General features: G+C 53.8%; 1 protein-coding gene across 1 annotated transcript in view; it reads left to right on the top strand.

The window, feature by feature from the left end:
- Nucleotides 1–59: 59 nt before the first annotated feature.
- RBPMS2 (RNA binding protein, mRNA processing factor 2) overlaps nucleotides 60–22212 on the top strand; it is a 32535-nt gene continuing 10382 nt past the window's right edge. The window contains exons 1-6 of the mRNA XM_026068396.1: nucleotides 60–197; nucleotides 14805–14882; nucleotides 16595–16633; nucleotides 17246–17308; nucleotides 18426–18576; nucleotides 19280–19428. Coding sequence (XP_025924181.1) covers nucleotides 138–197; nucleotides 14805–14882; nucleotides 16595–16633; nucleotides 17246–17308; nucleotides 18426–18576; nucleotides 19280–19428 — 540 coding nt within the window. The 5' untranslated portion in view covers nucleotides 60–137. The remainder of the gene's footprint in view (nucleotides 198–14804; nucleotides 14883–16594; nucleotides 16634–17245; nucleotides 17309–18425; nucleotides 18577–19279; nucleotides 19429–22212) is intronic.

The raw sequence follows: 22212 nt of genomic DNA, 5'->3' as shown, positions 1-22212 counted from the left end.
GAGCCGGGAGGGCACCGCGACCGCCCCGCACCGCCCCGCACCGCCCCCGCGCACCGGCACCGGCCCCGCACCGGCCCCCGCTCCCAGCCCCGCGGAGCTCCGGAGCAGCCGGCACCCCCCGCCCCCGGCACCCCACCATGAGCAACCTCAACAAGGACACCGAGCACACCAACGGCAGCGGCAACGTCGAGGAGGAGGTAGGACGGCGCGCTCGGCGCCGGGCGGCGGGGCAGGGTACCGGGGCGGCGACACCGGCCGCGCCGGGGACCCGATAACGGGGCGTCGGGGCTGGGGAGCCGGCGTCGGGGCTGGAGGACCCGGGCCGGACCGGGGCTGGGGAACTGAGGACGAGGCGTCGGGGTTGCAGTCCCGGGACGCCGGCGGACTGGAGACGGTGTGTTGGGGCCGCCCCGGGGTTGGGGAGCCGGGATGGGACGCCGGGGCTGGAGTACCGGGGGACGTCGGGGCTTCCCCGGGGGAGCGGGGTGGCACGGTACGCTCGGAGCAGCCCGGGCAGGGACCTGGGGACCAGGGCGTCGGGGCTGGAGCACCGCGGGCGCTGGGGCTGTCCGGGAAGGGGGATGCGGTGGTGGGGTTTGGACTGGGGATGGGGGCCGGGCCACTGGCAGCCTGGGCAGGGCAAGTTCTAGCTCCTGGCTGAGAGCACGCTCGCCTGCCTGGTGGCCTTGTGGCCCCCTGAGGCAGGGGACTGGCAGGTCCCTGCTCCCTCCTGCTTGGCATGATGGCTGGTCCCCAGGTGGAGGCTACCCTGGGCAGAGGGTGCCCTGGGTGCAGGGTGCCCCCGTGGATGGAAGGACTGGGCTGCTGCGAATGGAGGCGACTCTGCCTATGTGAGCTGCTAGGGATAAATTTGGGCCACTGTGGTGGAGCCCTTGTTCCACTCCCTGCATGCCAACAGCCTGGTGGGGATGGAGGGCTGGGAAGAACCTTGCCAGTGATCCTCGTCCCCTAGACGGCTGTTGCAAGTAGGAGCCTGGGTACTGCTGGGCCCCATCCTGGGAGGGCTTGCAGGGCTTGTTGTTCTCCAGCCACATGCCGAAGCATCTGGACCCAAGCCTGCAGCACTGTGCGCTTGCCCTCCGGCTGCTGGAGCTGCTGACTAGGTGCTGGTATTGCGGGTACCGCAGCATCTTGCTCGTCCCACTCCTCGGGGAGGCGTTGGCGCAGTGGGTTGTGTGTTGCCCTCCATCTTGGAGATGGCTCTGGAAAAAGCCCAGGCATGGTAGCGTTTTGCTGCAGTCCTCCGCGCCTGGCCCTTGGGACCGGGGAGGTGCTCTGCCCCCTCCCCCAGCCCTCCTCGAGCGTGCCGTGCGCTCTTGCCGCTGCAACATGGCGCCCGGGTTGCTCCGCCGCCCACCGGGAGGGCTGTGCAGCCCCGCATGCTGGCTGCTTTGGGGCCGTCGTGCCCCCCTCACCCCCAGCCCTGGTGTGGGGGGAACAGGGTGGGATGGATCAGCGGGTGGCAATGATGTGGTGGCTGTAGCTTTTTTCCCCCTCCCCTGTGCGAAGCAGGGCTTAGGCAGCGCGGGAGGATGCGGCTGCAGTACAGCTGGTGGCATCTCCTGGCCTCACTGGGTGACACTGGTGTGGGTGGGTAGAGAGAGTATTTGGGTGGTTTGGGGCCCTGTGAGGCCCCGTAGTGCAGGAAGGCTCTGTACCAGGGGTTTCATGGACTGCACATGTATGTGCAGGAGACTCAGTGCGGATCCTTGATCCAATTATTCACTGGCCTGCAAAACTCCCCATGATTGATGCTGCTTGGAGCGTCCTAGCCGACATTGCTCTGTCTTGGCTGGGACCTTGTGGGTGGTGGCCGGGTGAGCTCTGTGAGCTGGGGGAGGCTTGTTCCCTTGCTGCCAAGGGCTGCCTGGGTTACGGTTTGGCAAAGTGGGTGCTGGAAACTGGTGTGTCTTTATTGCACCTGTGAGCATGAAAATCCTGTCCCTTTGGGAGGAGGAAGGGAACCTGGCCCTCCCCAGAGTGGTGCTTGGTGGCTGGAAAACCTAGTTTAGAAAAAAAAATGGCACCCTGGGGAATGGGGCTGGCCCTGTGATGGTGATTGAACGGAAATGTCCTTTGCTCTCTGTCGTTCCGCCTCTGTTTTTGTGGGGAGGTGGATGGTTCAGCCCACCCTGCCAGATGGTCCCCAGCCCTGCTGGGCACCTTTGCCGCCCTGCACCCCGGGGGAACAGAGGGTGTAGCAGAAGACTGACCACCCCAAAGGCAGCAGAGGGTGCTTAGGAGGTGGTGGCGCTAAGCTGGGACCGGTGCAGGGTGTCATCCAAAGAGCGCCTTGCACCTCATCCCTGTGTTTCCTCAGTGCAGTGCTCTGTCGGCCCGGCTGGGACCCGCCCCCATCCCTGGTGGGATTGCCGTTGGAAAGCCCTCTCCCCTCCGGGATCCTGCTGTCGCCACAAATAATGCCATGGGTGACTTGCTGTGGGTTGGGCTCTGCGGTGGCTGCTCTGAGCCTGTGGGAGCCCTCTGAATGCTTGTTTTTCCTTTCTGGCTGACCAGGGGCCCTTTCTCACGGCAGAAGAAGCTAATGCAGGACTAGGAATGATCTTGTGTTCAGGGTCTTGGCTTGGCCAGAATTTGGGCTAGCTTGGGGAGAGCTCTTGGCCACATCCCTGATACAGGGGAGCAAACGGTTCTGTAGCAATGTTTACATTTAATGCCAAGTTGAATCCTTCCAGGCCAACATAAGCAGGAGGGTGTGCTGGAATATCTTCCTGAGCTGTGTGGATGATGCCGCTGGATCCTGGTGCTGTGGACGCAACTCAGTCTGCCCATGAGTCTCCTTTGCTGCTTTCCAGAGCAGTTGCAGAAGGGAGACGTGTGCCCCAGATACAGCAGAGCGAAGCTCCCAAATTCAGCCCAATTTATCTAATCTGTGAGTCCCTGGATCTCGCAGCCCCTTCCTGCCCAGTGACATGGGGAGGACAGGAATGTCTCTTGCTCCTCTCTAGGTCATTAATGGGAATGTTAAACAAACAGGGCCTAATGTCAGTCCCTGCTGTTCCTCACCAGACACCTCCCCAAATTCAATACCTCGCCACTTACTGCTATCTTCTGTTTAGTTTTCCAGGCAGCCGCCAATCTGTGTGACAGCATACATCCCTGCCCTCCGGAGGGGTAGTACGAGACTGTCGGCTGTCTAGGTGCTGCACACTCATTGCAGGCAGTGCTTCTTCCGGCAGCCAGAGGAGCTTGCTTGCTTACTGTGGACACTGCGTGTTGTGTTTATATGGTTGTATTGCAATAAAACCTCTTGCGTTTACCCCTATCACCACCACAGTCTTGGATGTTCAATGCAGACGTGTCACTTCTGCTCCGGTCCTATGGCTCATAACTGATTTGGAAGCCTAAAGTTAATCCTTGTTCCTCAGGAGGTCACTGGGGAGCAAGGAAAACTTGGAGCCTTTTGTTTAGGGTCCCAAAGTAGGTGGCTGGAGTGCATTGTTATCCCATGTGTCTTCTTGCTGCTTTGCCCCTTCAAGGGAAGGGGCCGAGTCTCAAGTGCCTCCTTGCAGCAGGGTCGTGGGGGCTGCTGTCACAGCAGAACTTGGACATCTGGGGCTGCTGAGTGTGGAGAAAAACCTGAAGCTGTGCTGGAGATCTGAGAGAGGATGTTGGGCTAAGCACAGGCAAGGACCAGGAAAAGCTACATGGCCATGCTCTGCTGGGAAAGGATCATGTTCCCTGTTGGTGTGTGGCAAGGGCTGTAGATGACATCAGTTAGAGTTAGAGAATGCCCTGTTACAGGAGGCAGAAAGCTCTTAGCTCCCAGACTGCTTCCACTGGGAGGATAGGCTGAGCTTTGGTTGGGCTAGGGTAGCGAGTACTTCGTTCCTGGCCTTTCTTAGTTGTTGCATGCTGGAGCTGCCAGAACCGTTCAGAAATGCCGCTGGTGAGCCGGCATGTGTTAGATGCTGGGTCTCTGTAGCACTTCATGGACTGGTGCCAGACATCTCTTGATTTCTGTAATCTCTGCTTGAGTGGACCTAGATACCTCTTGCATGCCTGGATTGTAATTCTCTGACTTGAAACAAATAAGGTTAACATAATTTCTGAAGTCAAATGACTCTGATGCTGCTCTTTGCTACACAGAGCTCGAGGGTGTAGTAGTTATGGTCACCGCTTGCTAATCTTCTTGCATTCAATCTGCCTGAACCAGAATGGTGTTTCAGAGCTGTTTTCATGCATCATAAAAGTATCTTCCATGTTAAATGTGGCTTTGTTAGTGACATATTATTGGCTGAGCAATACCCTGAAGTCACCATGCAGGCAGAGGTTCTGGGAACTGGTGTGTTCCCAGACCTCCTCTTAGTCTATCATTGAGCTATTCTTACTGGGGGAGGGATGTGGGAATCTCACTGTTCTGGTGCCTCTGTAAATACCCCTTGCAGGATAGTTTCCTTTTCCTTTCTCACCCTTTCAGGTGCAAGGTTGCCTGGTCTCTAAGTTGCATTGAACATCAATATCCCAAATAATCTCTGTGACAGGGTAACTGCTCTTCCTCCTGCTGCCTGGCTGTGTAGCTAGTTTGGTAAATGAGATCTTGTTTCAGAAATGAGTCTTCCTCCTTGGCTAGTCTGAGGAGGTACTGAGTAGAGCTTTCCCTATGTGGCCTCATAAGGAAGGAGTTTTGGGTGTTGCAGTAGCCTGCAGAAGTTATGAAGGGCCATGCTATTATCATAGTCAGAAACTAGCAAGGGGCTGTGCTTTCCCCTCATTGAGATGGGTGAAGCAGGAAGGATGCCTTAGGAGATGTCTGGAGGGTAGCTGAGAGTGGTTCAGGCTTTGCTGTCCTCTCTCGTGGCTCTGCTAGAGGAATGGGTGCTATGTGAAGTCAATTACAACTCATGCCAGAACAGATGCAGGAAGCTCTTGGAGGAACTAAAATCTCTTCTTGACTTGCTCGTCTTGGCAGTGTTAAGCTTTGCCAAGTCATGAAGGTTGAGCTACTTGAATCATGGAGTGTTGCATGTTTCTGTCTGGGCCTCCTGAGTGCCTGAAATGAAAGCTTTGAAGACTCACCAGGAGGTGAGTATGGAAGTGAGATGGTCAACACCTCACCTGTGGTGCTGAGCATCTTCCCTTAGTGATTTAACTTGGTGACAATGCCCTGCTCTGTAGAATGGCATGTAGGATAGTGCAGCTCTGTTGCCCAAAGCAAGTGAGAGGCAGTGCAGTGTTGGCTGTGCCAGATCTGGCTAGCTCTTCTCACCAGCACTGCTGAGGACTAGGTGCTTCAGAGGAAGGAGCAAGAGCTCCTGCAGGAAAATATCTCAGACCTTCTTGCTAACCCACCTGAGGCATCTGTTGTGAGGCAGACCTCGGGCTGCCTGTTATGTAGCTGAATGGCCCTGAGTCCCAGGGAGCTCTGGCTATCCCTGTAATGGTGCCTTCTGGTTTGACACTGTCTGAACTCCTTGGAGCAGCTGTAAATGTGGTGAATTGAATGGCAGCAGGTCGTCTCCTTGGTGGCTTGATCCATTTCTTTCTTCTGAAAGAAGTCAGGCTGCACCTTCTCTCTAGAAGTATGAGATACTAGCTGAGACCTGGTAGCCTTATCAGATCTGGAGGCAAGTCATCTCAAAAGCTTGTTCCCTGAGGAAGTCCTGAGGTGTGTGTACATCACAGGCCACCCCCAGAATAGGAAAGTACCTCCTGTAGCAACACTACCATTATGTGAGGATGCTTTGTGTGTCAGAGGCCACAAGCATGAAGAATTCAGGTGTGCTGTAAAACACCTGCATGCCACATGGGATGTCTGAAACTGAATTCCTCCTGGGTGCTGAATGCTGTGTGGTTGGACCTGGTGAGGGAGCAGGGCAATGGGATGCAGCCCCAGTGCTGCACATGCTGAATCTGGGATACACTGAAGTGTGTGTCAGGCTAGCTGTAATCCTGAGCCAGTGCAGTGTGTCTGCGGAGGAGGGATCCTGGGGTGCTACAGGCAGTGGTACTGGTGCTGTAAGGGATTGTGTGCCAGGTGACCCTTCCCTTGGTGTGGCAAGAGTGGATGCCATGTGCTTAGCAAGGGCATTTTGCCCACTGCATGTGAGGTCATGGCTGACTGGGAGGTCTGAAAGCTGCCTGTCGCTGGCCCTGCTGCCTCCCTTGAGTCAGCACCGCCAGAGAGGGGTAAGTGGCCAGATGGTAGATGAATGTGGAGGTGGAGCACTTGCACAAGCTCTGGGATCTGCTTGGCACATCCCAGGTAGAGCTCTGGTGTGGTGAGGGTTTCCTTGTTCCCAGGGCTCATCCACTGGCTCTGCTGCTTGGAGGCAGGAGCAGGGATGCTGCTGAGGCTTGCTCTATCTGTCTAGTGAAGATAATCTCCTGCACCCAGCCCTGTGGACAGAGACAAGATGTTGACCTCTGTTGTGTGTCCTATGGGAAGGAACAGTCTGGAGCCCAACTAGCCAAATGCAGTAGCACAGGGAGGCAGAACATAGGTATGAGATTCTGCCTTGCCTTGATGTGCCCCAGTGGCTGCTGGTGGGGGTTTCTCTAGATGACAGTCACATGGGACTGCATGTGCTGACTTTGTACAATGCTCTCCTTGATCGCTCTGCCCCAGCTTACCCAGGCATGGGCTGTAGTTGGTGGAAACCCAAGGACCAGTGGGACAGTCTGCCCACACGGAGGATCTCCAGCCCTGCTGCATAGCCCAGAAGTGGTTATGGAAGTGTTGCACCTCCTAATTGAGATGTTCCCTCCTGCCTTACCATGCACCTGGGGATGTGGTGATGGGTTCTTGCATTAATGTTAGCTCAGGTCCTGGTTCTCAGCTCTAGGTCAGAAGCTGTTGGCCTGGGGACACATGTCATCTGCTTTGAAGGGCATCAGGCCAGGGTCTGTCTGAAAGTGGGCTGAGCTGTGGTTCCTGTGGGCTAGTTCTTACAGCAGTGGCTTGAAGTGCAGAGCAAGCATGGATGTTGAGCAAGCACCCACTTCTTCTAGGAGCTGCCAGAGGAGGGGAGGAAGCTTCACCTCCTGGTCTCTCACAGTGGGATGTGAATCGGGGACTGGCTGGGATATGTTCTGTTTCTAGCTGGGACCTTATAGCTTGTACTGTGTGCTGTATCCATTCTTACTGCACACTCTGTCCTGCTCCCCAGGCTGTCTTTCTGGGCTGATTGTCTCATATCTGCTTTGTCTGCTACATTGAATGCACTGGGTGCCCACTTGAGGTCTTGTGGGGAAGAGTGCCCTGTGGTGTGGAGGGAGGTCAGGGCATGTTGCTGGTTAGGGTTGGCAGCTCTGGTCCATTTTGGGTGGCATAGCTGCTCCCTGCTGAGAAGTAGCCATGTCTTGCCCAGAGCTGGGCTAACTCTGTAGTGCCCCAGTCCTGGGGGTGCTTGGCTGCCTACTGGTGTCCCCAAAGGGCTCCCTGCAATTAGGGTGACACTGCCATAACCACTGTTAACCCCTGAAAGCTGTCACAACCTCTAAGTTCACCATTGCTCTGGTTTTGTGGAAGACTGTCTTGGTGTTGGGCTGTGGAGCTGTCAGGCATGCTCCATGGGGCCATGACTTGGCCAGCAATGTGCCACTCCAGACTGGGCTGATTCAAGAGGTTCATGTACCTCTCTGGCCATATCCTGCCTCTGTGGCTACACGAGCAGAGGAGGCAGGCATAGGACCAAAAGATGCCTGGGAATTTAGCTTCTGTCTGGGTGAAGCAGAGACCAGTTGCTTGGACACAGATGTCTTGTTCTCTCCGTGGGTCCTCAAACATACCTTGTGAGGGTCCTGCATCCAGGCTGATGTCTCATGCTTGGGGCAGAGGCTGGCAGGAACTTGTCTCATCTCTGCATCTGCTGCCAGGAAAATGAATTTGTAGGTGCAGGCAGGAGGAGGTGGTCTGTGACAGATTTGTGTGGTGTGCTGTTGTGAGCTATCCCCCTGTGTAAGGTCTAGCAGCTCCAGCTGATGTTTAAAGGTGTCTGTAGGCCCTTTACTACTGCAGGGATCCTCCTGTCCTTGCTATGTCACTGGAGCCAGGAGTTCAGTGTGATGGGCTGTGTAGTGCAAGCATGAATGTGAGCATCTTCTGGCATGTTGGCTGTGAGAGTCTACCTTAGCACATCTCTTAGCAAGGCAGGAAGCTGGGGGCTGTGATGGCAGACTGGGAAGGCTGCTGTGCCAATATCTTCCTGAGCTGGGGAAGCCCTGCCTGGTGTGCCTAGTTGGGAGAGTAATCCCCTGGGAGCAGGGGCAAACCCTCTCTGGCCTCCCCAAATGCTTCAACAGCTTTGAACCTGCTGCTATGGCCCTGGTGCCCATGGGTGATATTCTCCCTGTGGGGTGCTGTGAAGACAGGGGACAGGACTCAATAGTGGAGAGCAGGAGGAAGTTTCCAGCACAGAGTTGGACCGGTGGTGCTTCCTCTGCTTGGGCCATGGCCTAATCTTGGGTGCTGTCCCGTTATGTCTGGACTTATCTTCACCCATGTGCTTCCTGCTCAGTCGAGCAGAAACCAGCGCCTGTCCCTGCTTCCCTCCTCGCTCAGATGCCTTCCTGCCCTGACCACAGTGGCTGGGCTGAGCCCCATTAAGATTCCCTTGCTCAATGTGGGGGAAGAGCTAATGTTCATGGCAGGGGCCCTGATCCAGCTATAAGCGGAGTTGTGTAAAACACCCCAGCCTGGGGGCCCAATACTGGTGTTCAGCTGTGTTGGGCTTTCTTGCAGTCTGCCCCTTATATCCCTGTCCCCCCATCCCTGGACTAGTAGGATGTTGTCCCGAGTGTCTCATGCAAAAGGCTAATTTGAGAGGAACATGCTTGAAGCCTTCCTTGCTTTGAGTACTGGGGGAGGACTGTGGTTCAAGGCTGCTTTCCTCTCCAGGGATATGGCCTGGAGGAACATCTTCCCACTGCCACAGCTGCTGTGGCCTTTGCTGTTCTGCTCCAGCCAGGAAGCACAGCCCCATGAACTGATCCTGCACCTGGGCTCAGCAGCAGCCTGCCTGCTGGCCCTGCAAACTGTCCAAGGATGCTATAACTCTGCTAGCACTGGAGCTGCAAGCAGGCAGCCAGCTTGTGCAGCCTCTCTACTGTTGAGTGCTGGTGGTGGGGAAACTGAGGCATGGGGTGGCAAAGGAACCTGTTAATGAGGCTGTTCCTCTCAGGAGGCATACTCCATAGCACTGGGACCACTCTGTCTTCCTGCCAAGCTGTAGCTGGCAGCAGATCAGCCTCATCAACCTCTCTGCACCAGTTGCCCCTTCTCCTATGTTTTCTGGGGGGTTTACATGCTGAGGAGCAAAACTGCTCAGCACTAGGTCTTCCTAAAGCAGTGGCAGGAACTCTTCATGCTCTGGGCTGATCTGGAGCAGTGAGATTAGGGCACCAGCCACTGTGAAGTCCTTAATCTCTGTGGTTGGGTTCCCAAACATTTCCCTCTCTGCAGCCTTGTTTTGCAAGCTCGGTTCCCCGTGTTTTGCAGCCGTGCCTTATAAGTCCCGGCTCCTAGAGCAGCCTGCAGGCTTGCCGCATTCCAGCAGCCTCGCGTCAAGTGGCCCCAGCTGCATTGCGTCCAGGACTGGGGTTTGGCAGTGCTGCTGTGGCTCTGCAAGCAACCCTGGGGCTGTTGTCCTGATCCCAGGGAGCTGGGTGCCAGAGTGGAGCCCTGCATCCCTCCCAGGATGCGTGGCGGAGCAGGATGCTCTGTGCTGCAAGCAGTGCCTGAGATGGTATGGCTGTGCTTGTAGCCATGTAGGTCTTGATCACCAGAGCAGCCATTCCAAAAAGCGTCTCTCTCCATTGCTAGTGTTGGCATACTGGTGCTTAGAGTGGCTTTTCCCAAAGCAGGTCCTCCCATGGAAATAGCTGTGGTGCCTGTGCCTCTGAGCAAGGAAGCTGGTGGCTATGGGACAGCCTGGGTCAGGGGCTGAGCACTCAGGGACCTCGTGTGTGGGCCAGGGGATTGTCGGCCAGGGAGGGACTGCCTTTGGGATGCTGTGTGGGAGCTTGTCATCTGCAGGATGGTGCTGGGCTCCCTTGATGTACTGAGCTCTGGTGGTACAGGCAAAAGGCTCAGTGCAGAGCTTAGCGCTGTTCCCATGGAAATGCTGGTGTGCCTGAGTGGGGTGGCTCTGGGCAAACCAGCATGTACCTGTCTGCAGCTGGGGGTAGTTTCCTTGGAGAGGGTGGCTGTCTGGTGGCACAGGGATAGATGAGGCACTTCAGCACAGTCTTGCTTCTGAAATCCTGATGAGCTGCCCTTGGACATCTGCTAATCTCTGGCTGTAAAGGCTTGTGTGCTCCAGGAGCTGGCAGAGTGGACCCAGGACCTGGCTAGCTGGGGAGGGGGTGGAGTGGCCACAGCTGTGCAGAAGCATGGCTGGAGGTAATGCAGATAACAGATTAATCTTGCAGAAGGGGAGATCCCGCCTCACTTGCTTCCAAGAGGATTTGGAGCAGTCTCTTAACTAAATCCCAGTGCTAGAAAACTGCCAGAGCAGCCTTACAGGGGATAGGTACTTGTGCCTTTGCATCTAACATTTTTGACATACCTTGACCCTTGCTGGGTGCTGCAGGGCAGTGTCTGGCTCTGCTTGGGACTCTGTGTTGAGAGCTTTTATTTAAAGGAGAGCATCTGGCCTTTCTGGGAGAGGTGGACAGGGTAAAACTTACACTGACTGGCTGGGATGGAGCTGCAGTAGGAAGAGGCAGGCACAGCTGCTTAACTTTTTGGAGCCTTGGTGCTTAGTACCAGGCTGTGCTTGCACTAGATACCTAGACGTGTGTCTCATGTCTGTTATGGGAGATATGGCTGTGTAAGGACTGCTTTAGAGCCATTGATTTGAGTGGTTAATGGCATTGTCCTTGTCCTTCCCTGCTCCTGTGTGGGAGCTATGCTAGGATCCTCCCTCTTTAAGAAATGGCCTAGTTGGTCTTGTCCCTTTTGGCACAGATGCTGTTTTCCATGGCTCTGCTCCATCTCTGAGTGTTTGGACTGGGGACATCCCCTGAGGGGGCAGGGATGGGGAAGGAAAGTGTTCTCCGCAGGGCCTCCGACAGTGTGACCCTGCTGGGCTGTCCTCAGGAAGAGCTGCTCCCTGCTTCACTGCCCTCTTTCTCCTGGGAGTGGGGGGAGGGTAGCTGAGAGCAGTTGTTCTGGGTGAGATGGGGCTGTTCTGACCTGGTATCCCATCTCAAGTGGCCAGGAGCAAAGTCTAAGGAAGTGCCTATGAACAAGGTATTCCTGGAAAGCTGTTTCTGCAGCATCTCCAAGCTCCTGCTGAACGTGAGCTTTGGCCTGGGCAATTCCTACTCTAGGTTTGGATGGGTTTTTATTTGTTTGTCCTGTGACTTGCTCTGTGGGGTGGCTGGATATCTGTGTTTGGTGGCAGGGAGCTAAAGCAGGGCAGGTGTGTTTAAGCAGAAACCATGTCTGTCTTGGCATGTGTGCAAGAGCTTGGACCATGGATTAATCTTTGAATGTTGTGGGGTTTTTTTGGGGGGGTGAGGTGTGTGTGTGTGTGGGGGGGGGTTGGGGCCAGGAACCAGGACTGTCCACAGTGCACCAGATGTGGGCACACCGTGGGCTTAGACTGGCAAGATGCCTCCCTTTCTGGCTGCCGCTGGTCACATGCGTACACCTGATCCTGGTTTGATGGTGATCTCCTCCCTCTGACTTATCTTGCTCTGTTCATGTCCCTTGAATGTATAACCCAGGTCTCTCTCAGCCTCACCTCCTTGAACAACTTTGGCTTATCACTTACCCTTTTCCAGATTGGTCATGGATGTGCTGAATTGCAGAGGTCTCAGAAAACCAACCATGTGATCTCATCTCTTAACAAGCTCTTCTGGGCAGGGACCTTCCTTAATCTGCCCTGATACCCCTGGGGAAGACTTATTTGAAGGTCTTAGCTGGTAATATTTGGGGAATGGCTGTCCTGGGATTCCTCAGACTTTCTTCAGGGCAATATCAGTCCTTGATGGATGCTGTGGGTTGGCTGGCATCTCTTCTCCAAAGTTGTGGATAGTGAGAGACCAGGCCTGAAGGTTGAGGGATGTCTTCTGTCTGCAAGAGAAGGTATCCTGCTCCTGTCCTTGGCAGTGACTTACAGGGACAGCTTTAGGAGCTTGTTACCTCTGACAAAGAGCTTTCCTAGGCACCTGCATTGCTCTGTTCAAGCCCTTGTAAGGGCTCTGAGTAACTGACTTTCTCCTTCCCCAAGCAACTGCATGTCTTCCATTCTGTCACGCCTGTCGCAAAGACTTACCGAGCAACACATCACAGGACCATTTAGAGACCCAACAGGGATGCAGATTTCTATCTGCTTGGAAGAAACATCCATTCTGGGGTCTAAGCATGCTCAAATCCTGAAATATTGAAAAGGAACGGTGCTTTCACATGGCTAAGGCACATGTGTGTGGAGTGTAGTGGCACACTCTTCCCCTGTAAAAGATGGCCCTGCGTCTCTTGGGAATGTACAGGAGGCACTCCTCATTGCCAAGCAGCAAGCACCAAAGTCTTTGAGGTGCTCTCAGCTTGCCTGCTGCTGTTGCCTGCTCTACCTGAGCATGAGCTGACCCTGGAGTGATGCACCGAAGCACCAAATGAGGTGCTGGACTGGGTGAGGAGATTGTAGGCATGAATTTTGGTTGGGTGGGGAGATTGTAGGCATGAATTTTGGTTGGGTGGGGAGATTGTAGGCCTGAATCTGGGCATGCAGAGCATTTTTGGAGTGCTCCAGGTAGCATCCTGTTTCCCTAAACAGGGCAAAACAAAAGTTGGGGTGTATGGTAAAGCTATCTGTACCAAGGGATCAGGGTATGCAGAGACTGGGGAAGAGGATGCTGGTGTCGGAAGGAGGGATGCTCAGTGGCTGCATCCTTCCATCAGTCTTGAGATACTGGGTTAGAGAAGGGCTCTGCCCTCTAATGGCAGGGGGGAAGGGGATGGCAGGAGTCCACTGGGGCATTAGCTGGGGCATAGCAGCCCTCAGTTTCAGCAGGTGTGGGGAGAAAGAGGGACAATGGGTGCCAAGGCTTTCATGATCATTTTCTATCCTGGAGGCTTAAGCTGCTCCCTGAGCTGATGTGAAGGGTGTAACTCTGCCCTTGCAGGACTGTCCTGGATACAGGAGCTCGGGGCAGGTGCTTTTCTTTCTGTTTCTTCCCGGAAACAGGAGAAACTTTCCTGCCTTTGGGAGCGTGACTGCCTGAAACATCCTTTAGTTGTGTGAGTTTGGCTGCCCCCAAAGTTATAGGGTGCAGAGGCTTTGATGCATGTTCCTATGTTCTCAGGCTGCAGTGCAGGAGCAGGGCAAGCGTGTGCTGCTTGGTTTTGTGGGAAAAGAGGTTTAACGAGGTGTTAAATACAACTCAGTCTCCCTGGGGAAGGGGAAATGGCTGAGCAAAAACTGAAATGTGGGAGCAGTATGCATCTGCCCTGGAAATGTGACAGGGTCACTTCAGACTAGAAGCAGGCCAGGAGATGGGCTTTGGCACTGTGCTCCTGGTCCTGCTACATTACCAGCTGATGGCTGTGGTGTTCTACAGCCTGGAAGTGTCTGGCACTGTTTGGTGCCATTCTGAGCATTCAGGCATCAGTGTTGTCCCATGACCTTCCTGTGGCTTGTTTGGGACTGGCTGAGTGGGTGTCATCTCCATGTAATGAAAAGCAAGGAACATAGAGCTCCATCTTCCTGTGTGTTTTTTTTTTTTTTTTTGTCCTCCCTCTCTTCTCTGTCAGTGCTGGCCAAGCTATGATGCAGTCTCCTGGTCCTTGATAATGACTGTACCTGTGTCTTGGTGATTTCTGTAGTGCATAGCTTCCCTTTTCAGCTCTGTGCTGACTTACAAGAAGTCTTGGCAGATGCAACATGCAGCTTCCTATGGAAATAGGCTGGCAGCCAACAGCTCCCAGTGCAGGGAGAAGGTGGTTGTGATGGTCTGACTGTCAAGCAATGCTTCTAGGTCATGTGCCTTTAGTATTGCTCCTTTTTCCTGGCTATTCATGTGAGCTATAAAGCTATTTATTGAAATCTTCCTCTGGTATTATATTTGTGCTTTTGCATGCCAAGTGCATTTGGGGGTGATACATGACTTCTACAGCTTGGAAAGAGGAGTGGCCTCCTTGGACTTGCTGTACTACAGCTGGCTTCTGGTTGGGCACAGCAAGACACCATAATAGCTGGCTTGGGAGTGACGTCTAAAGGGTCTGTTCTGCATTGAGAAAGGAGCAGGAATGGACCCCAAATCTTCACAACAATGTCCTGAAGTTCAAGATGCATATATGGTGGTGAGGTGGCTTTCAATCAATAGCTGAAAAGAGGTTCTAGGATGGGCTAAGGAAAGGAGGTCTAGCATGTGAGTGTGTTTCATCCTGTAGACAGGGCTAGAGAGATAACTGGGGCTTTTATCGGTCTCTTCTGGAGCTTTTTGATGTGTGTCAACCTCTGCTTTCGTGCATTTGGCAATGTATGATCTTCTAGTAATCTTCTCAAGTTTTAGCATGCATTAAGGTCCAGTCAAGGACTATGGGGCTGCTGTCCACATCCTGTTCAACCCAAACTTGTTCTCCTATGGTCCTGATTCTAACTTGTAAAGGTCTAAATCTTTCCCTGGAAATAAGGAGAGGACTTGGTGTATCTGACAGAGGAAAAAACTCCTGTAATGTAGGGGAGTGTTAGTGTTGGCAAGGCTGCCTTTGGTGTCAGGTGACCTACCTCCATTGCACCTAGCTTCTGAAGCATGCTCTACAGTCTGCTCCCCCTTTGGTACTAAACATCTCCTTTCTTTGGCCTCTCCCCTAGGTACGGACGCTGTTTGTCAGTGGCCTTCCTGTGGACATCAAACCCAGAGAGCTTTACCTGCTCTTCCGACCATTCAAGGTAAGAAGGTTTATCTTGCCTATGTCATTCTAAGGAGCGTGCAGCTCTGAGTGTTGTCTGGGGTGCTGGGTGAGCAGCCTCTGCAGGGCTGCATTCTCAGTGTGGCTGCTGTGAACTGGAGGCTTGCAGCTGTGGGAGAAGTGGACTGACCTGCCCCTTCTGATGGGAGGAGAGCAGAGTGGGAAGGGGAGAGAGAGAGAAAATAAGATCTATAACTTGGCTCTGCTTAGGTGCCTTCAAACCTGGCCTTTGGTGGGAAAGATGCTGTCTTGTGGCCAACCTTGCAGCCAAAGAAGTCTGTCAGAGGGCAGCAAGGATGAAATGGGAAACTGGACCTTTTGTGACAGTTTTGGGAACCTGATAGGAAGCCAGAATGGTATCCCACAGGTTGTGTTCAGCTAGGTAACCTCCTTTGGAGCCTGTTGGTGAAATCATCCCATCTCCAGTGAAGGCTGCTTGCTCAGCCCTGCTGCCCAACTGGACTAGCCCTGGGTACTTCCTTGGCTCTAGGACGTGTCCAGATGGACCAGGCTCTGGTTGCTTAACTGTCCATCCTTTACTGGATCTTTCCCTCTGGCCACACCAAGGACTGGGATGGCATTCCTCCTTCCATGCATTGGGGCTTTCAGTTGTTGTAAAGAGTAGTTGTGGCTCCACGCAGCTGCTCCATGCACCTGCACAGGCTGCTTTGAGGCTGCTGAGGATCGAATGAAGAAACTTCTTGAATACTTGGACTTAATCCATATGATAGCACAATAAGCTGCAGAAAGGTTACTTGAGGAACAAGGCCTGTGCTGAGGGTCCTTTGCCCTGCATCATCTGACCTTCAGCTGGGCTATACTAGTTGAAGGGTACCTGTCTGTTTTGGGAAAGGGGATGTGAACACCAGTTGCTCTGTGAGTTATCCCTTACCCTGCACATGTGGACCGGGGTTGCGCAGGCAGTGTGGTTTGCTCAGGGTGCTGCTTTGGGATGCTTCAACTCAGTCTTGTCTGATCTGGGGCACCAACCATGGCATTACAGCAGGTGGGCTGTCCTTGGGGAAAGTGGGTGGCTCATCGCTGAACAAGTGCTAGGACCCATGAGTCAGTCTGTGCCCAGAGCTATGGTAATGTCCTGGGACTCTTCTTGCAGTCTGTCCAGTCAGGGCAGCAGCATGTCTCAGTGTTTGGTTTTGAGTGGCTCGTGCAGGTGATCTGGCTGTACCTGGGCAAGGACCCATGTTGTGCCAATTAAGTAATGTGCACTTTGGGTATAAATTGACCTGTTGCTGCCTCCAACTTCTTGTGCGAGACCTGGGAAGCCAGATGCACGGCCAGTGAAGACTTGCATGAAAATGAGCCTCTTTCTGAGGAATCCTTGTTGTTAGCACCCCTCTAGCACAGGGTGCTCTGTGCTCCCTAGGCAATAGCCAGGTAGGTCACTCATCTTAGAAGCTTCATGAAGAGCTGGAAAACAGATTTCTTCCCAAAGGGACAGAATGGACTAGCTGAGATACTTGCTCTGCTCCTAGATTAATCTCAATATGTTCTTTTGGTGGGGAAGAAAAGGCCAGCTCCTTTGGAGAAGGGTTCATGTACCTCCCCCTGCTACAAACCCTGCCTTCCAAGGGGCATGGTGCTGCAGGAACTCTGAAGCTGTCATATCACGTCTTGCTTGCAGCTCTGCTCCTTCGGAAACCTGACACTGACTTGTTTTCTTCCCTTCTCCAGGGTTATGAAGGGTCACTGATCAAGCTAACATCAAAGCAGGTACCTTTTTCCTCCTGCCTGGGTATTTTTGGCTTCTGCTAGAAGAAAACTAAACTTGCTGAGACGGACAGTGGAATGGATGCCATTTCACTATGTGGAGCATTATCTGTGTTCAGTGTACACAGTTGGACTATGCTCACACACCCTGTCCTGGTGGCCCCAAGCAATCGGCATGTGCTGAATGTGTCTATCTTCTGTAGCCACTCTGAGCTGCATGGGCTGTTGCCTGTGCTCAGCCCTCAGCTGGATGAGACCTGATGCTTCAGCCTCAAACCCTGTGCTGGCAGAAACCTTCCCTATCCCATCCTAACTAAGGCTGTGGTTCTGGCAAGATAACTGTGGTCAGAACTAAAACACTTGTGTGCAAGGGGGACTGTTGCTGGGGGCTGCTGGGGTGTGAAGTGCCCCCACATGTAGGAACATTGAAGCATTTCTTATAGTGGGAACAGATGGAGAGCAGGGGTCTTAGACCTCTAGCTCTGCGCAAGGGACGTCTGTAAACTCAGATGGTCTCTTCCGACTGCTGTAAGCTGTCTGGGGTGGAGAGGTTGGCAGGGTAGTCTGAAGAGTTGGAAGAGGCTCCCAAACTGAAATCAGCATTATTTCTTCTAGCCAGTTGGTTTTGTGACCTTTGACAGCCGGGCTGGTGCTGAAGCAGCAAAGAACGCCTTAAACGTGAGTACCTGATATGCCAGGAGGCCCCAGGGAGGGCTCAGGTTAGCTGTATGCCCTGCCATAGCTAGACCTAGAGCTGCTTCTAACCCTGCTGTGGGCTAGACTGACACTGGCCTTGTCTGTAATATAGGAAAGGCCAGGCTAGTTCCTAGGTACCTGCAGCCATAGGATAATATGCAGCTGACACCCTGTAATGCTATACTGAGGCACACAGAGCCCGACTTGTATTTAGCATCAGCTTTTGAGGCTCTAGGTTGAGCTCACCAGATTAGTCTGATAGTGAAAAGTCTTGTGGCAAAGCTTATCTGTCATATGGCCATAAGACTTGCTTGGTGCTGGTGGCCTTGTTAAAGCTTTGCTTACCAAATGTCCTGATGAAAAGTGTGTGGCAGTTCAGCAGAGCCCTGGACTTTGGCCTGCCAGGACCTCTGCAACTAGAAAGTGCCTGCTTCAGGAAGGCATGGAATAAGGAAACATGCCTTCCCATGTTCCTGTTTCCATGGCAGGACATGAGGCAGGGCCCAAGCTGGCTGGTATAGGGCTCCTTAGCATGTTTACCACATTCCCAAACTGCTGCAGCTCAAAAAGGGACATGAGGAATGTGGCAGGTACAGCCCAAGCTATCTGCATCCTAAGTGGCCCCGCAGAAATTAGCGGGATCTAGACAGCAAAACCTACTGAGATGGCTCTGCCCTGCTGCAGACCCTGCCTCAGGCAGTGGCCATGTGGCTGTGTCTCTGCCCAGGCTGGCAGTAGGTGTGGCAGCACCACAGCCCAGTCTTTATTGGAGCATCCTGTCTCGGCTCCGGCAAAGTCAGATCTTCCCTGACCACCACTGGTAGCAGTCACTACTCTGCCTGCTGGTGAACTGCGTGTAAAGAGCAATGCTATATGCCACATCTTGGTGGTAGTAGTGGGCCCTTTCCTGGTTGTGTGGTCCTAGGCCAGCTGAATGTGGAAACACAAGCCTGTGGGAGCTTGAGTGTTGCAGTGGGCATGTGACTGCAGCATGATGGCCTCTGTTCCCCGGTTAGGCTTTGCTCCATGAATAGATGCAGCCTGTTCTTGGACTGGAAACCTCCCTGCTGAGAGACTCCTATGCTTTCTCCTGCCGCAGGGCATCCGCTTCGACCCAGAGAACCCCCAGACCTTGCGGTTAGAGTTTGCTAAAGCCAACACAAAGATGGCCAAGAGCAAGCTGATGGCCACACCAAACCCCACCAATATCCACCCTGCCCTGGGCGCACACTTCATTGCACGAGACCCCTGTGAGTATGCTGGGAGGCAGCTTGAGGTAGTGCCTGGTCCAACCTGGGAGATGCCTGGCACCAGGAGTGCTGGTGTTGGGACCTGGTGCTGCCAGGATGGAAAGGATCCCTCTTACCCACATAGTCTGACTGAAGCCTGCCCAGTGCAGTAAGGCCAGCACCCTGGTTGCAGGAGAATAACAGGCATCCAGTAAAGCTTCTGGCCAATGCTGCAAACACTGGGAGAGCAAGAGATGTTTCTTGTAGTTGAAGTGATGCCACTCAAGTGCTTAAACCATCTCTAGGTGCAAAGCAGCAAGGGCTAGTCCTGTGCCTTGCACCCCCAACATAGCACTGTGGGGCAAGCAGCCCTGCTGCGACTTGTCAGGCAGCCCATAGCATGGTGCTGAGAGCCCCACCTTCTTTGTCATCCTGCAGCACCAGCCCAGTGCCGTGTGCAGGTACCAGACTGCCTAAGACCCCATGCCATGTGCTGTGGGGCCCTCAGCAGGGATGGATCTGTCTTCCTGGGCTCTCCTGGCAAGGCTGGGAAGCTGGAGGAACAGTTGGTCACAGTGACACTGCAGGAGAATATCTCAGTGCTATATTTTAAACAACACTGGGACAGCAGTGCAGAATCTTGGCTTTGAACTGAAAATCCAGTCTCAAGTAGGCTGTTGGGGCCAGCTGCTAAAATGCTATCACCTTGTGTCCTCCTGTCTAGATGACCTGACTGGAGCAGCTCTCATTCCAGCATCCCCAGAAGCATGGGCTCCCTACCCACTGTACACCACGGAGCTAACCCCCGCCATCCCCCATGCCKCGTTCACATACCCAGCGGCTGCTGCTGCAGCTGCTGCTCTTCACGCTCAGGTGAGTTGCTCCTGGCCTCCCTTGCTGAGAACTGTGCTCTCCTCTCTCCCCATCCCCTGGTGCTTGCCCTCTTGGGTCTCTGCTTGGTTGGTTTGACCCTGGCCTCTGCACCTTGACTCTTGGGCCAAGCCTCTTCCTGGCTGAAGTGCGTGAGGCCCCCAGCCCTGAACAAACCGCAGGGGAAACATTAAAGCACTGGCTACCGAGTAAACAGGCGGCCTGAGTGCAATTGGAGCTCGGCACTGATTTGTGGCCCTGCAGGTCCAGCCTGCTTCCCTGCTAGAGGCAGGCAGCTGGGGAAAGTCAATGCTCAATTTTGGCTGGCTCTGCTGGTCTCTGTGGCCAAAGAACAGTGTTGTGGGACTGCTGTGAGGAAATGCTACATACAGTGAATAAAATAGCTATGAAATGTCCTCCTTGAAATTGGAAGTTGCAGTGAAGGCAGCAGCTTAGCTTGGTGCTGAAGCTGGGACTCACTTGGAACCCACTTGGGCTAAATGACTTGGACATACTTTGGAAGCTGAAGTGGATGTCCTATGGGACATGAGTTATCAGAGTCCTGCCACAGCAAAGAACTGAGGTCTGTTCATGGGTGGTGTTAGCTGCTGTGGATGCAAGCTAGAGGGAGTGTTGAGTTGTATATGGGCCTATGGAGATGCTGACGGTGGTGCATCTGGCTGCCTGGTATCCCAGAGGATCTGCTTGCTGACAGCTGAGGTGTAGGGATGTCTGTGCTTTAATGTAGCGAGACCAACACCCCTGCTGAACATAAATGACTCTGAAACTGGAAATGCAAGGAGAAAGCCCAAACTGAGATGATTTCTCCTAATTCCAGGTTAAGGTGCTTGGTTTGGGGCAATTGGAATAGGAGAACCTGTCAACCCTGTCCCTACCCTGCTTGGTGTTATCCACTGGCTGCGCTCTATCTGATTTGGTCTCTGCTCCTGTAGTAGTGTCATGGGGAGCCAGGGCAGTGCTGACTCTGGGCTTAGTCCACAGAGCATCAGGGTTTAACCCTTTCTCTGTCCATCCTGCCAAGCAGGGTGTCTGTTTAGCTTGATTCTTCCCTGCTTAGCTTGAAAGGAAGAGGAGCCGTGTCCTCTCACCTTGTCCACCTGGCTGACAGTTCAGTCAGCCCTTCAGCATCCTCCTGCTCCTGCAAGCATCTTGACTGTGTAACTGTCTGGCTTCCACCCAAGCATGTTTTCTCAATGCAATATGGAGAAACCAGAGGGGATGCAAGCTGCTGGCGAGCCTAGACTTGTCTGTCCTGCCCCTCATCCACTTGCAGGCCTCTGCTGCTTTTGTCCTTCTGCCAGTGAGCTAGTGTTGGGCTGAAGCTCCTGCAGGGTAGGTGAGAAGTGTGTGGGGCCCAGGGTGGGACCAGGCACTGGCCTGCTGTTCCAAGGGCCTCCAGAGCCAGATTGCTCTTCCAGGTAGGCTGGTCCTTTACTGGATATTGGCCACTCCCAGCTGAAGAGCTGTGCTTGCTGGCTGTGTCCAACACTTATCAATGGTGCCCATGGCTGCTGGAGCATCTCTGTGTATGATCTGCTCCTGGGCAGCCCAGGAGAGTAGACTTCTCTTCTCTCCTCCCTTCCCTGCCCCTCATGTGGGGCAGTAGAGCTAAGGGAGCTGTTGGTGGCTGAATTGCCCTAGTCAGGAAGGGCTGGGAAAGCCCTCTCTGGACTGGCTGAGATGGTTGAGGGAGGCGAAGCCATTACTGTGGATCCTTCAAGGACTGTCATCTATGTGCAGAGACTGAGTGCAAGGGTTAGACCCTTACCCAAGACTTCATGGAGTATGGTGGGGGAGGAACAGTCCTGCTCTGCTGGAACAGTGAGGTATCAAGGAGGCCTTCAGCCAGATCATCTCCCTTTGGGGTCTGAGTTTTAGTTCCTGCCATCCAGCTGACAGGTTACTCATTCAGGACAGACAGTTTTGCTGTCTAGGTTTTCTGGCCTGAAGAGTGACCCTGAGGCCTAAACAGGTCTGTAAGGAGTGATGTGCCCATAAGCCCTAGGGAGCCAATGTAGCACCTCCAGGCTGTGGCCATGGCTGGACCCAGCACTCTGCTGAAGAGCAGCCAGGCAGGCTGAGCAGTTACAGCTGCTCCTCACGGTGCTGTGCTCGAGCTGGTGGTGACCTCGCAGGGAGACATTCTGGTGCAGTATACGTTACCAATAAAGTTTTATGGAGTTAAACATTACTTAGGCTGGCAGTTCTGAACTGCCTGATCTGTAGGCTGGAGTCCTTTCCCTTGCAGAGCTGAGGCAGGGTGGAGTGAGTCAGTGAGTTGACTTTTGCTCATGAACTGGGCTAAAAGGTTTAACCTTGGTCTTGGTGTGCTGAGCCCTCTGCTCTTGCTGGTGGGGGGCCTGCTCATCTTGCTACAGTGGCATGGGGGACATATACTGTTCTCCAGGATAGCAGCTCCTCCTCCTCCTGGGATCAACATTAGCTGGAGGAAGTTCATGGGGATGGCTGGAGCTGTAGCAGCTCTGTAACCATCAGTCCTAGGGAGAGCACATAGTAAGAGGCAGTAGCTGAGCTGAGAGCTTGTAGCAAAGGATTTAAGCTTCAATTTCCTGGATGCTCATCCTCTGGCTGCTCCATGCTGGAGTCTGGTAGTGAGCAAGAGAGGAAGTGGCTGCCCTGTCATCCGCTTGTGCAACCTCTTGAAGAACTGCTCGGAGAGCTGGAGTGAGCGACGAGGGGCAGGAGGTGGCACAAGGCTGGCCTGGCCTCAGTTTGTACACCAGGAGCCCTCGGTAAGCTGCTTGC

Source organism: Apteryx rowi, unplaced genomic scaffold (assembly GCF_003343035.1).
Source record: "Apteryx rowi isolate R43461 unplaced genomic scaffold, aptRow1 scaffold_27, whole genome shotgun sequence".
NCBI classification, from domain to species: Eukaryota; Metazoa; Chordata; class Aves; order Apterygiformes; family Apterygidae; genus Apteryx; species Apteryx rowi.
Note: the sequence above shows the minus strand (reverse complement) of the source record. Positions and strands in the feature narration are given on the sequence as shown.